This window comes from Gambusia affinis, linkage group LG21 (genome assembly GCF_019740435.1).
Source record: "Gambusia affinis linkage group LG21, SWU_Gaff_1.0, whole genome shotgun sequence".
Taxonomy (NCBI): Eukaryota; Metazoa; Chordata; class Actinopteri; order Cyprinodontiformes; family Poeciliidae; genus Gambusia; species Gambusia affinis.
The window spans coordinates 13,696,681-13,708,853 of NC_057888.1; the positions used below are offsets into that span (position 1 = coordinate 13,696,681).

The following is a 12,173-nucleotide window of genomic DNA, read 5'->3' on the forward strand; positions in this document are numbered from 1 at the left end:
TTCCCAGTCCTGGGTTTGCTTAGGATGAGATAAATCACAGGCTCTCTTTTCAGGAAGCTGCGCGATAATGTCCCTCACTACCAGCGAGGTAATGTCTGTAGAGGTCATTTCGTTTTCTGGTGCATACTACGCTGTTTCCACTGGCACATTGCTGTGTCAGTACCTCTGTAAAAGCTGGAGGCCTCAATGTGCTGATGCTGTTTAGACCTAATTTCTTTTATGAGTCACTCTTCATAGCAGCACATTTAAAACCTGCCTCCCCTGTTGCCTACGCAGGTCAATCTCCCCCCCCCGCCCCCCCCTTTTTTTTTTTTTTTTTTTTTTACAAATCACACAAACAAATGATTTCTCAACGTTTGCCTCTACATGCATGCATACTTTTGTCAATAATCACAATAATGGGTTCCTGTACAATCTGAAAACAAAATTAAGTTACATTATTTTTATTTACAGATTTTATGCCATTATATAAAAGTTTCATCCATCCGTCTGTCCGTCCATCCATCCATCCATCCAGTGGCTTCAGCAGAAATCTGTGGTTGCACATGCAACCACCAACATTAAATTCATAGTCAACTTTCTTGCATTAAAAATTATGTAAAATAGTCTGAGAACTCTGGGAATTGAGGTCAGGAATCTTTATATGAAAATACATTTTCATATAAAGATTCCTGAAAGGAGGAGACAAAGCTAACAATATTGCTCTTCCTACTGGAAAAAAAGAGCACTTCAGTTTGAAGTGAAGAGTTTTGCTAAATATTTTTAATTCTTATTTTATAAGCGATAATCTCAAGGAGCAATAGCTGCTATGGTTGTCCTGAAAATGAATTTCATTTGTACTGTATTGTTTGCATTTTGTCACAGATGTGTTAACATTAAGCTCATAGCTGTTTCTGTCTAACACTAAAAGATAACTTTTGGTGTTTTCTTTTGGCAAAAGAACACAAAAGAGTTTATTATTTACATTAATAAACTCTAACTTTCACATTAATAAACTCAAACTTGCACAATGTTTACATTTAATTCTGACAATATTTAAATCATAAATGGTTTTAGAGGAAAATGATGTTCAACATACTACATGAAACTTTTTAGACCCAACTTATGAATATAGCTGGTTTAAGACAAGTTTTACATAAACTTCTGTCTTTCCTTAGCAGGTTACCAAAGTTGAAAAAATGACTAGAAATCATGCTTGAATTTTATTTATATTTTCCTGAGATTCCTCAGGAAAATCTCAGGATATAGAGATTTTCAATGGATGGATGGATATATCACTTAATATATTTTTTTCAATATTAAGAAAACACTTAATATTGGTGTTTTCTTTGGTAAAAGAAAAAGTACCCTGTAAAGATGTTTACATATTAGTTGACCAGAATATATCGTTGAGAAACGGTTTTTGTGCACTGTTTTGCCAGTTTTATCAGGCGAGGGTAACATTGGCAATATGCGTCTCCATGTTTATGAAGTTTTATTTTGCTTTGTTTGAATGAATGATATTTAGTTAAAATTCAGCAAAGCTTTGTGGCAGTTAATTTGTCCTGTCTGGTGCACGTGCTGTGGATGTCTTCATCTGGGTGGGGGATGAAGGTGACTCATAATTTTACAAAACGAAATCAATCGTACCGTATCACCACGAAGCCTGCATAAGCATGGCAACGTTGTTTATTGCGCGAGGTATTATGTTTAAATACTTACCTTCCGCTTACCGAAATGAATATTTCAGCCGCTTTGCCTGCCTGACCTGGGTTGCCTAGCAACTAAGTGTCAACTTCCTTTTTTTCAGAATGCACGTACAGTTTACAGGCTGGTCGAATTACTGTGCTAATTATAAGACCTATAAGTTCAATAGAAGATCCATCATAGTGGTTTGTTGACTACCTCAGGAGCTGGTTTTAATAGTGCTATAGTCGGCAACAGGTAAGCTAAACAGTTTACCAAACTATTGTGCGACCTACGTGTGTTAAGCAGCATTTGAACAGCTGTTAGCTGTTCTATAAACAACAAAATGGGAAAGAAGACGGGGAACGAAAAGGAGAAAGAGGACAAGGAAGCGGTATGAAACCCACTTTATAACTTATCCCATCTAATAACTGTTATTTAAAGCAAGCAAACAACAATAATAATAAAAACAGACGAACAAATAAACAGAAACTGATGACTATTTTTGGTCACATGGATGACATACCTGTGGTACCCCTAATTACGATGTAAAAAAAGTCTAAAAAATATATTCTTTGAGTGATGTAGCGTAATCTTAACTTAAAAATGTATTTAAAAAAGCCTGTATTTAAGCCCACTTCGAGTATTCATGCGTTAAAAATACAAAAGAAATTGGTAAAAAAAAATAGTAGCTAAATAGTTCTGTTGTGAAACAAAAGATTACTATACAGAAAGCACCTCATGCCCACTTTTATATAGCATACTTATATATATTTTTTCAAAAAGAAAACTTTTGTTCCAAAAAGTTTGTGAGAGAACATGTTACTATGTTAAAAGATGAATTTATTTTCAGGTATTTTCCCTCCTTTTTTCTACAACATATTCCTCCACATATGCACATTATGTTTCTTTTTTTCTTTCTTTTGTTTCTATCATAGTAATTCTGTCTTTCTTTGTTGGCACTCAGTTTGAACCACTGTCTCTAGAGAGTAAAGCCCCAGGAACGGTGGTGTTGCTCTTAAGCTCTCAAGAGGAAGACATTCTAGTAAAAGCAAGTGAAGCAATCCATAAATTTGCTGAGAAAGGTAGACACCAAAGACACAAAATCAAACACTAGTATTTTTTGTATATTAATATTGGACTCCTAAGTTCTATTTAAACTCATAACTACCTTTAGAGTCAGTTATTCTTTGGTAATAAAACATCTACTCTGCTGCCACTCTTAATCTGTCTTGCTTGTTGTCTCCCCCTGTTGTTAGGAGAAGAGAATAAAGTTGTACTGCTGGGATTAGGAGCCCTTGAGCCTCTCTGCAAGCTTATTGATCACAGCAATAAAGTGATCAGACGCAATGCCCTGATGGCCTTGGGTATTATGGCCACCAACGGTAAGTTCTGTGTAATTCGTCAGCTATGAAATAAATACATTTAAGTGAATGTTTTGAAGGAATCTGTCTTTTGTTAATACCAGTAAATTTTTCTGGCCGCCTAGCTCAGTGTTTCCCAACCCTGGTCCTCAAGGCACACTGCCCTGCATGTTTTAGGTATTTCCTTGCTGCAGTCTAGCTGATTTCAATTGATGACCTCTAAAACATGTAGGTCAGTGTGCCTTGAGGACCAGGGTTGGAAAACACTGGTCTAGCTGACATTTGACTAACTAGATCTGCATGTTTTAAAGGATTGGTTGACTTTGAATGACTTATTTGTTATTTTAACTTTAAGGTGAAGTTAGCGATGCTCTGAAAGAAGAGGATGTCATTCCATTGCTTTTACAAAAGCTCGCACCAGAAGGTGAGTTATTTTGATTTTCAACTTTAGTCTCCTAATTATTGTGAAAGTGATCAAAACATTCAAAATCAGATTTTTAAGTTAGTTGATGTCTTATTTCTTTCTGACATTTTACCCTGTCTTTCTTTCTCCAGAAGATGTTGTCGTGCACGAGTTTGCAACACTGTGCCTTGCTTCTTTGGCAGTGGATTTCACCTGCAGAGTCCAGATCAACACCAACGATGGTATGCCACCTTTAATCAAACTCCTCAGCAGCCCGGACCCCGATGTCGCAAAGAACTCATTGGAGATCATCTTCAACCTAGTTCAGGTGACTCAGAGCTATGAGCCTAGAGAAAATTACAGGACTATGCTGCAGTAAGCCTTTTCATTTGAAAATATGCCAACATTCATCAGCATTTAAAACTCAACTGAACATATGACTGTCATGTTTTGTGACCCTCTTCTAACCTCTTTGATTTTGATGAATGAAGGACGTAGAGAGCCTCGAGGTTCTGCACGAGTTAGGTGGTATCCCCCCTCTTCTGGAGCTGCTTAAGTCCGACTTTCCTGTCATCCAGCATTTAGCTTTACAGACATTTCAGCGTGTCACTACCGATTTGGAAACGCGGAAGACCTTCAGGGAGGAGCTGGGATTTGAGAGGTTCCTGGATCTTCTCGATAATATGGTGAGTACAGTAGTTTGCCCAAAGTATTTACACTCATCCAACCTTTTCATTTTGATCATGTTTCAGCCATACCCTTCAATTAATTTTATTTGAATTAGGATTATGGTTAGACCAACACAAAGCATCGCATGTTTGTTAAGTAAAAATTATACAAGATTGCCGACATCTACAATTAAAAATCTAAAAAGTGTGGTGTATATTTGTATTTACCCTCCGATGAATCAAGACCTTAAAGTTGCTTTTCGCTGTTCTGTTGGTGGATGTTATTGGGGTATCTCTCTACTTCATTTCTGCATCTAGAAATGCTTTGCCCAGTCACCTCTTTGCATGCAGGTCTAATTCCGATTTGGTCTCTTATGAGCAGAGCTCTTTTTTCCATATGTGGTGAACTTCGGAGGGAACTTCTCGAGGCTTCCCATCACCAGTATTTTGGACTGGACCGGATTTTGTTTATTTTTTATATATCTGAGTAAGGAGGATTAAATACACAAATGCCTGGGACACTTATTAGAATTTTTATTTGTCAAATGTTTGAAAACCCCAAAACTATTTTCTTCCACTTCATAATTATGCACAACTTTGTTTTGGCCATCACAATTCTAGTGGAATATATTGTACCGTTCTGATCGGAAAGGGTCAAAGGGCGTGCTGTTTCTGTGTAAAATATGCTTTTGATAATATTGTCTTCATTTTGTCTTTTTTATGAATATTATTGCAATAGGATTAAGCAAGATAAAGGTAGTAAAAACTATTTAGAACTACTATTTGTGTGCTATGACACTGACCGCTTATCCCCTACTTTTTCTTTGTTTATGTCTCTAAAAGGACTTTAACGACCTACATGCTGAGGTCTTGCAAACGGTGTCAAACTGTTTGGGTGATATTGAGACCCTTCAGCTCATCCACAATAATGGGGGGCTTACAAGGTTGATGGAGTTTCTCTTTGCACCGAGCAGTCCTGAAATCCAGTGCATTGCAATCAAATGCATCACAAGGGCAGCTCAGAGTTGTAAGAACATTACACAATTATGACATCAGGAAAAGTTTAAGGAAATTTAAAACAAACTTATAATAGCTGCTGACTTCTTTGACTTTTGCTCGGATGTTTCTGAATGTAGCTGAAAGCTGCAACGTTTTCCACGAGCAGATGATGGAGAAAGTTCTAGTAGAGCTTCTGTCTGCGGCTGATGACAACGTGAAAGCTTCTGCCTGTCAGGCTATCGCAGCCATGAGCTTCCACCCTTGCAGCAAAGACCGCTTCAGAGAGTTGGGTACATAAAAACAGACAGACCATATACAGTCACTGGATCGCAGCAGCAATTACATACTGACTGCAAGGGCACCTGAATTAGTTGGTTTTGTGTGTTTCAGAGGGCGTCCCCATTGTGGTGCAGCTGCTGCACAGTGAGAGCTCGGCACTGAGAGAGGCAGCGACTCAGGCTCTCTCGAGTCTCACACATAGCAATAAGGCCAATGCGCTGTGAGTGACAAACATCCTGACCACTTTTCCTCCTGCATGTGTTTCAGTAGTGACTTAGAGCCATTTGCTAAACAAGGATTAAGTTTGATAAAGTAAACCACATCCTAATAAGCTACCATGCTTAAAAAACAAGCAAAAAATAAAGAAACAGCAGAAATGCAACAATACATAAACAGCATACTGATTAGTGAAACTTATGAGATTTGATTCTTTTGTACAAGCAAGCAAGACAATAAAGATAAACTGCCGTCCAAAAACAAAATCTTTGCAAAACAAAAAACATACTTTTATTGAAAATTAGTAATTGGGCTCAAGAACTTTTCTGAAATCCTTGTCAATGAACAACATTGAAAGGAGTACAAAATAAAGGAAGACAAAATAATGAGGCAAACAATCAACACGTTTAAATACTTTTAGAGGGACAGTTTGTTTTTAGGTTAGATACCATTTCTTTCTTTTAATTTTCAGGGTTTTTTAAATGAATTTTTATCACCTTTCTCCTGAAATCTGTCACCTAATCACTTACTTTTTTGCATCATACCCTCATTACTCCAGAAAAACTCTGCATCATCCATCATCTCTGGCTCATTAAACACTTCCGTGCATTACTTCATTTCTCACCTTACCCCCACCTTCAATACATCCAATTCATTGACATCCTTTTTCTCTTTTTATTCAGATTCTTTACATGTCTGTACCTGCCAGAATGTCATATATATATTATATAGTCTGTGCTTGCAGAAGACTGCAATGTCTGTAACAGTCAGTTTTCATTGTGTGCTGAGCACCCCACCCCATCTACTAATATGGTATCTTCCAGTGCAGTGTATGAGGCAGAGGGCCATGAGATCCTCATCCAGCTGCTCTCTGAAAGCTCTTCAATCACAGTGGCCAGTTCTGCTGCTACTCTTTCTAATATGGCAGAACAGGAGAACATCAAGTCCAGCATCCTGTCACTAGAAAGCATACAGGCTCTGGTTGAACCCTTGAAGTCCACAGATACACAGGTCCTGATAAGCAGTGCCCTGTGTGTGGCACAGCTGGCCTGTGGCAACACAGAAAGGGAAAAGGTTTGTCTAATGATTGATCCCGGCTTAGAGTTATTCTCATGTTTGCCAGTGATACAAATCTTGTGACATTGGTTTGTTTGTTGTTGTTTTTTTGTCAAGAAAAAATTTCAAGTACCAAGGTAAAATTAATAATATTTCTGCTGCATTCAACTAACAAAACACTGTGCCTCACTAAAGTACTCAAACCAACAGCCAAGAGGCCAATGGTGACTCTAAAGGAGCTGAAGAGACTCAGCTTAGATGGGAGAATTTATTTACCAGACTATTTTTTATTGGAAAAAAATCAATAAAGGCCTCAAATGTGGTATTTTTTTGAAAGCATAGCTAGAAGAAAGCATTCGTTGAAAGGAAGCCCAAATAAGGGCTTTTTCATGTGTGCCCTAAGCCTTATTGCAGACACACCAAATATGTGGAAGGTGTTTCATCCACATTAAACCAAAATAAAACTTTCCATATGGCAATTTAATTTCACAATTATTCCCAACTTTGTATTATTCTAACTCAACAAAATGAACAAAAGTTTCATGTTGAAATGTAAGAACATGTGAAACAGTTTAAGGGTGAGAATACTTTTGCAAAGTACTGCATTTAAACCACATAAATCATTCAGAAAAGCAACTCTTTTAGCATATTTTTTAAATTCTTTCCCATAATTACTTAAACTCGATCTCTTGTTTGAAAACAGTTTCACAAAGCTGGAGGTCTTGAACCACTCGTCAACCTGCTGCATTCCAATGACAAAGAGGTGCTGAAACATGCGTGCTTGGCCGTGTACGCTTGCGCTGGGGATACATCTTGTGCTGTGAAGATGTGCAGACTTGGGTAAAACACAGATATAAAATATATCAATAAAATTCAACTATAATTCTGAATATTTATGGCTTGAAATTCAGAAAAGGTAAAGCATTGTTTAGTTACAACATGCTGAAGCTGGGCATAAAGTCTTAATTGTAGTTTTTCAACCAGCCAGCAGATGGTGGCATGGTACAATATATTGGGTCTATTAATTTGAGAAGCTATTGTTCGTATGTGTATTGAACATGCTTTTTCTCGTGATTATTTCTGTCTCAGGGCCCTGGAAATACTTCAGGAAATCAACCAGTCAGCAAACCGTAGGAGCAGTTTCAGCGAGTTGGCCATGACCAACCTGCTTAACTCCAACTTGCCTGTTAAATACAGCCGGATGGGACGTTTGAGTGCAAATGACATTATTACAAGCGGCTTCTTTGATGCTGGGCAGGTTTGTTTACTAATGTGTAAAGGTCCTGAGTGACAATAAAGAACAACGTAAACAGGGAACAAGACAAATCGTCTTGATAATGCCAATAACTGCTGGTTACCAAAATGCTGATAAACTTCCTAAAACAAATAGTTTTTTATGTGATAACATCAACTGTCACCACGTTGCCTGGGCTAAAACTTGGTTTATTCAACCGGCTGTTTCTCTGGAGTTCTCAAGGCCTCAAGAAGAGTTACTCAGGTTGTCTTTGTCTGATGTTGTCATCTTTTCAATGATCTTAAATATTTAGTGTTGACAAAAACACAGAAAAGGCAAAACCACATTTTTACAGGGGTGTACACTTGAAAAAAACTTGGAAAATGATCTGGTATTATGATACCAGATCATCATTTTCCACTTGGCTCTCTGGACAACAACCAAAATGTTAGTCAGAGATTATTTGTTATTGTCTTTGTTTTTGCTGTCTTTAACAAATAACAAAGTATTACCTTATCACCCTCTGATGTATTTCTTTCTGTTTCATACAGGCTTGTGTGGGTCAGCCATTTCTGACTTTGGAGGAATTGATCAGGCAGCCACTCAACCAGCAGCGGGCAATTATTGTTTTCAACATTCCAAATGAGTATGAATATTGAAAATGTTATAATTTTGCCACTTAATAAGAGTCTAGTTTTGCATTGTAAAATCTTGTCAAAACGGAGACATGCAAAGATGCTTGGATCAAAGACTGTGTTTTGGTAAATGTATGGAGCTGAACCCAATCAGACTACTTTGTAGAATAATCATCTGAAAGTTCATAACAAAACATACCAAGTTTAAGAAGTAATTTGGAATTAGCTACAAAACTATTCAAATCTTATTATTTTTTCTGAGGTTTGTATCTCTGTCACCCACCCTCTCCTGGCTGCACCAAACCTATGCTCTACTTTCCCTAGGTTTTTTTTCCTCTCTCTCCTTTTGCCTTCAATGTGCCCCATCATTGTGGACTCTGGGTAAATGATCCCCTTTTAAGATGCCAAACACTCCGAGCTGTTGTGTGTAGACCAAAGAACTTCCACACATAATTATGAACACACGCTTTTTGTATCCATCTAACCTATAAACATTCAGTGTAGGATGCCAGGATTCACACTTTGTGTTTTTAGAGAAACACAATTGCAAATATTCTACCTCATTTACTAAACACTCTAAGTGTATGAACCCAGTGACACATTGTGCAATAGAAAACTGTGCACAAGGCACCTCAGATTCTCTTTTCTAGAACGCAAAAGAAAAAAACAACAACACCACATTCATTCCTAAGCAGCCTGTTGTGTAATCCAAGCTTAGGTTTGTCCAACTCAAGTTAAATTTAGCATACATCCCAAGTGCAGCTTGGTTGGTTTTTTGGCTTCTGCTTCATTCTCGTTAGAAATGCAGTGCATGGTTAAACCACAAACATTCTGTGTTCTCAAAAGCTTTTTGGATCGGTTTCTTTGGGACACAGTCACTAACACCCAACACAAATAGTGGCCTCTCTGGTATCTACTTGTAGAAAGCATTCAGATTCAGATAAATGTGTATCTTTTATTGCAGTAATTTTACACAAAAGGGAAACTCTCATCTGGTAAGAAAAATCAGTTTGATTTATAATTTTTTAAAAAAAAAAAAAAAAAAAAAAGAACTATTGTTCCCGTAACAATACTTGACATGTAACTGGGTCTTTGGGTCTAAGATTTTATATTCCGTTTCCTGAAGGAAACTGAAATTTCAGATTAAATTACAGTTTAATTGTAATTGCTTAATTGTCAAAATAAAATTGCATTTCTGAAACATGTGGAGACAGCCTAAATATGCTGAAAGTTCAAAATGCAATCTTATGCATTGAAAAAAAGATGAAAAACACCGTTGAATAATAGGAACACAGTCTCTTGTCACTGTAATTCTCACTTTGCAAGTATAAGCTATTGGGAATGCAGTTGTTTTTTAATTCAATTAAATTTTATTTATTTATTTTTTAACTTTCACTAGTGTTTTCTCTAAAACTCAAATAAAAGAACAACTTTGAGAAATACAAATAAGATTTGCAATATAGAGCAAAATGTTTTACATACATAAACCTTTTGTGTGCCACAGAGATGCAGTAGATCTGGCAGAAGACAGGAAAACCAGCCCAACAGAATCAGAAATTTGCAGCATGAAGAAAGGACGAATAACACCAAAGTGGGTGAAATATTAGGACACATACAATATCAAAAGAAATGTTATTTGCTGTAAAGTCTTTACTTGAACTAATTTTAGTATCAAGTTTGAAGCAGGAGTATTCTTCTCTATTACAGTAGTATTTAACTATCTCTCTGTACAGAAAGAAAAAAGAGAAAGACAAACCCGACGAAGATGTTCTTCCAGAAAAATCACCAATTCCTTTTGGGGATGTCTCCGTGCATATGCTAATTAAAGAGGCCAAAGACTGCGTCTACCAACTGACAGATGAACGCGAGCAGTATGCGGCCTTGGCCAGGTATAGAATTAATTATGTTGCTAAATGTGGTTAAATATGGCATATCAAATATGCCATTGAGAATAGAAATGAGGTGTGTGTTTTTTTTAAAATGCTAAAGTCTTGGAAACAAACAAAAATTGAAAAGGCATATTATTATATTAGAGATAGCATCTTGTAGAGCCAAAAGACATAACACTAACACTATAAGTTGGGAATGTCTCAACACTGTTATGAGTTTTTGCGGTTTCTGTCAGGTTGGTGAGCGAGGTGATGGGTGGAGCAGTGCCTCGGGAAAAGCTGCACGAATTAGGCTGGGTGATGGACCACAGTCAGCTCAGGTTTCAACTCAAGTCGAATGTTCTTCCCATTGGTATGATAAACAAGGGAACCTACTGCCACAGAGCGCTTCTCTTCAAGGTACGACTTTCCACGGAGTATTAGCAGGTTCTTAACTTTTTTGTTTGTCTTGCTCATCCCTCCACTTTCCTGTCACCAAATATTGTCAGTGTTATCCAATTCTTTCCTTTTCTATGTTTTATTCCTGAATTCCTTGTGTACAGCACCTTTAAAAAGTGTTTCTACTGGACTTTTGTTACAGCCACAAAACTGATTGAACTTTATTCAGATTTTATATAATAGGCAAAGACTAAGAAGCAGAAAATTATGATGTGGAAGGAAAAAAAAGTTGTCTGTTGTTCTAAATTGGCATTTACTAGGGAGAGCATCAATAACGTTGGAGACGTTTATACTGAGAATACTCTCAGTATGAACTAGTAAACTAGTGGAATTTGAAGGAAGGATTAGAATAGCTAAATGCAGGGCAACTCTGGAAAAATAACTGTTTGTGATTGTGAAAGATTTTGGACGAGGTGGAGTCTACCTCGCAACAGGACAACATCTCTAAACATACAGCTAAAGCGCTACAGTGAAATGGTGCGGATAAAAGTATGTAATGTGTTGTAATAGCCCCATCAAAGATCTAAATCTGATAGGAATTCTGTGACAAAGCATGAAAGTTGAAGTTCACACATGCTCTCTGTCCACTCTGATTTACATTTAGCGTGTTAGCAAAGATTACGCCAAAACCTTAGCCTCTAAGATGTTCAAACCTGGAAAAAGACTTGCGGCTGTTAACTTCAAGAAAAGGGGCTTCTATAGAAATTGTTTTGAAAGGCCATATATCATCTTCTTGTTAAGATTATCATTATGACTATTTCGCAATAAAATCAAATCCCAATAAGATAAAGTTTGTAGTTCAGATGACAAAATGTGTACATGGGTTGTGAACATGGTAGTGATCTGTATTTACTTCCCATTCTGTCTGTTCTTAATCTTTTCAGTGTCTTGTCGATACCATTGGAAAGAGCTGCACTCTTGTTCGCGGTGATTACAATCGGGCCTGGAATGAAATTCTCCTCTTCAAGGTGGACAGTGAACATCCAAGGTTTTCGGTGCCATGCCGTTACATAGTGGACCTTATGCATCAGCCTGGAGCCTTACTGCCAATTGATTCCCCAGTTGCTCAGCAGTATCAGACTATATAGTTTCATTCTGTTTCACATACTTGTATAAACATTCAGCATGCTAACCGAATAAGAGAACCTTGTCTTAACAACAAACTATAAGTTACCTCTTCTGTATTTGTTTTTTGTTTGGTTTTGCATGCATTAGCCAAACTGATGTTTTGTTTTAATCAGATTAAACATACTTTTACCCTGACATACAGATTCAGGATGTAGAAATAAATCCAGTTCACCTCCTGAGTGTCCATCGTTTATTGAAA

The 12,173-nt window shown here is 37.2% G+C and overlaps 1 protein-coding gene across 2 annotated transcripts; it reads left to right on the forward strand.

Annotated features, from left to right (window-relative positions):
- Positions 1–1,799: 1,799 nt before the first annotated feature.
- Positions 1,800–12,154, forward strand: armc3 (armadillo repeat containing 3). 2 transcript variants are annotated; one of them, XM_044103965.1, is made up of 17 exons: positions 1,800–2,059; positions 2,633–2,750; positions 2,925–3,050; positions 3,385–3,453; positions 3,585–3,760; positions 3,924–4,118; positions 4,944–5,127; positions 5,237–5,389; positions 5,490–5,598; positions 6,419–6,668; positions 7,354–7,490; positions 7,740–7,908; positions 8,436–8,530; positions 10,024–10,110; positions 10,253–10,408; positions 10,645–10,807; positions 11,731–12,154. In XM_044103965.1, the coding sequence occupies exons 1-17, from the start codon at positions 2,012–2,014 to the stop codon at positions 11,932–11,934; spliced, it is 2,439 nt and encodes an 812-aa protein (XP_043959900.1). In that variant the 5' UTR covers positions 1,800–2,011; the 3' UTR covers positions 11,935–12,154. The 2 variants fall into 2 exon arrangements, with proteins under 2 accessions (XP_043959900.1, XP_043959901.1); XM_044103966.1 differs by having other exon boundaries at positions 3,588–3,760.
- The last annotated feature ends 19 nt before the right edge of the window (positions 12,155–12,173 follow it).

Bases quoted from the DNA above. Each gene is read 5' to 3' on its own strand.
- armc3 (XM_044103965.1), top strand. From the start codon at position 2,012: ATGGGAAAGAAGACGGGGAACGAAAAGGAGAAAGAGGACAAGGAAGCG. The intron at 2,751-2,924 runs GTAGACACCAAA...CCCTGTTGTTAG, and splicing joins CCATAAATTTGCTGAGAAAG to GAGAAGAGAATAAAGTTGTA. The intron at 7,909-8,435 runs GTTTGTTTACTA...TGTTTCATACAG, and splicing joins GCTTCTTTGATGCTGGGCAG to GCTTGTGTGGGTCAGCCATT.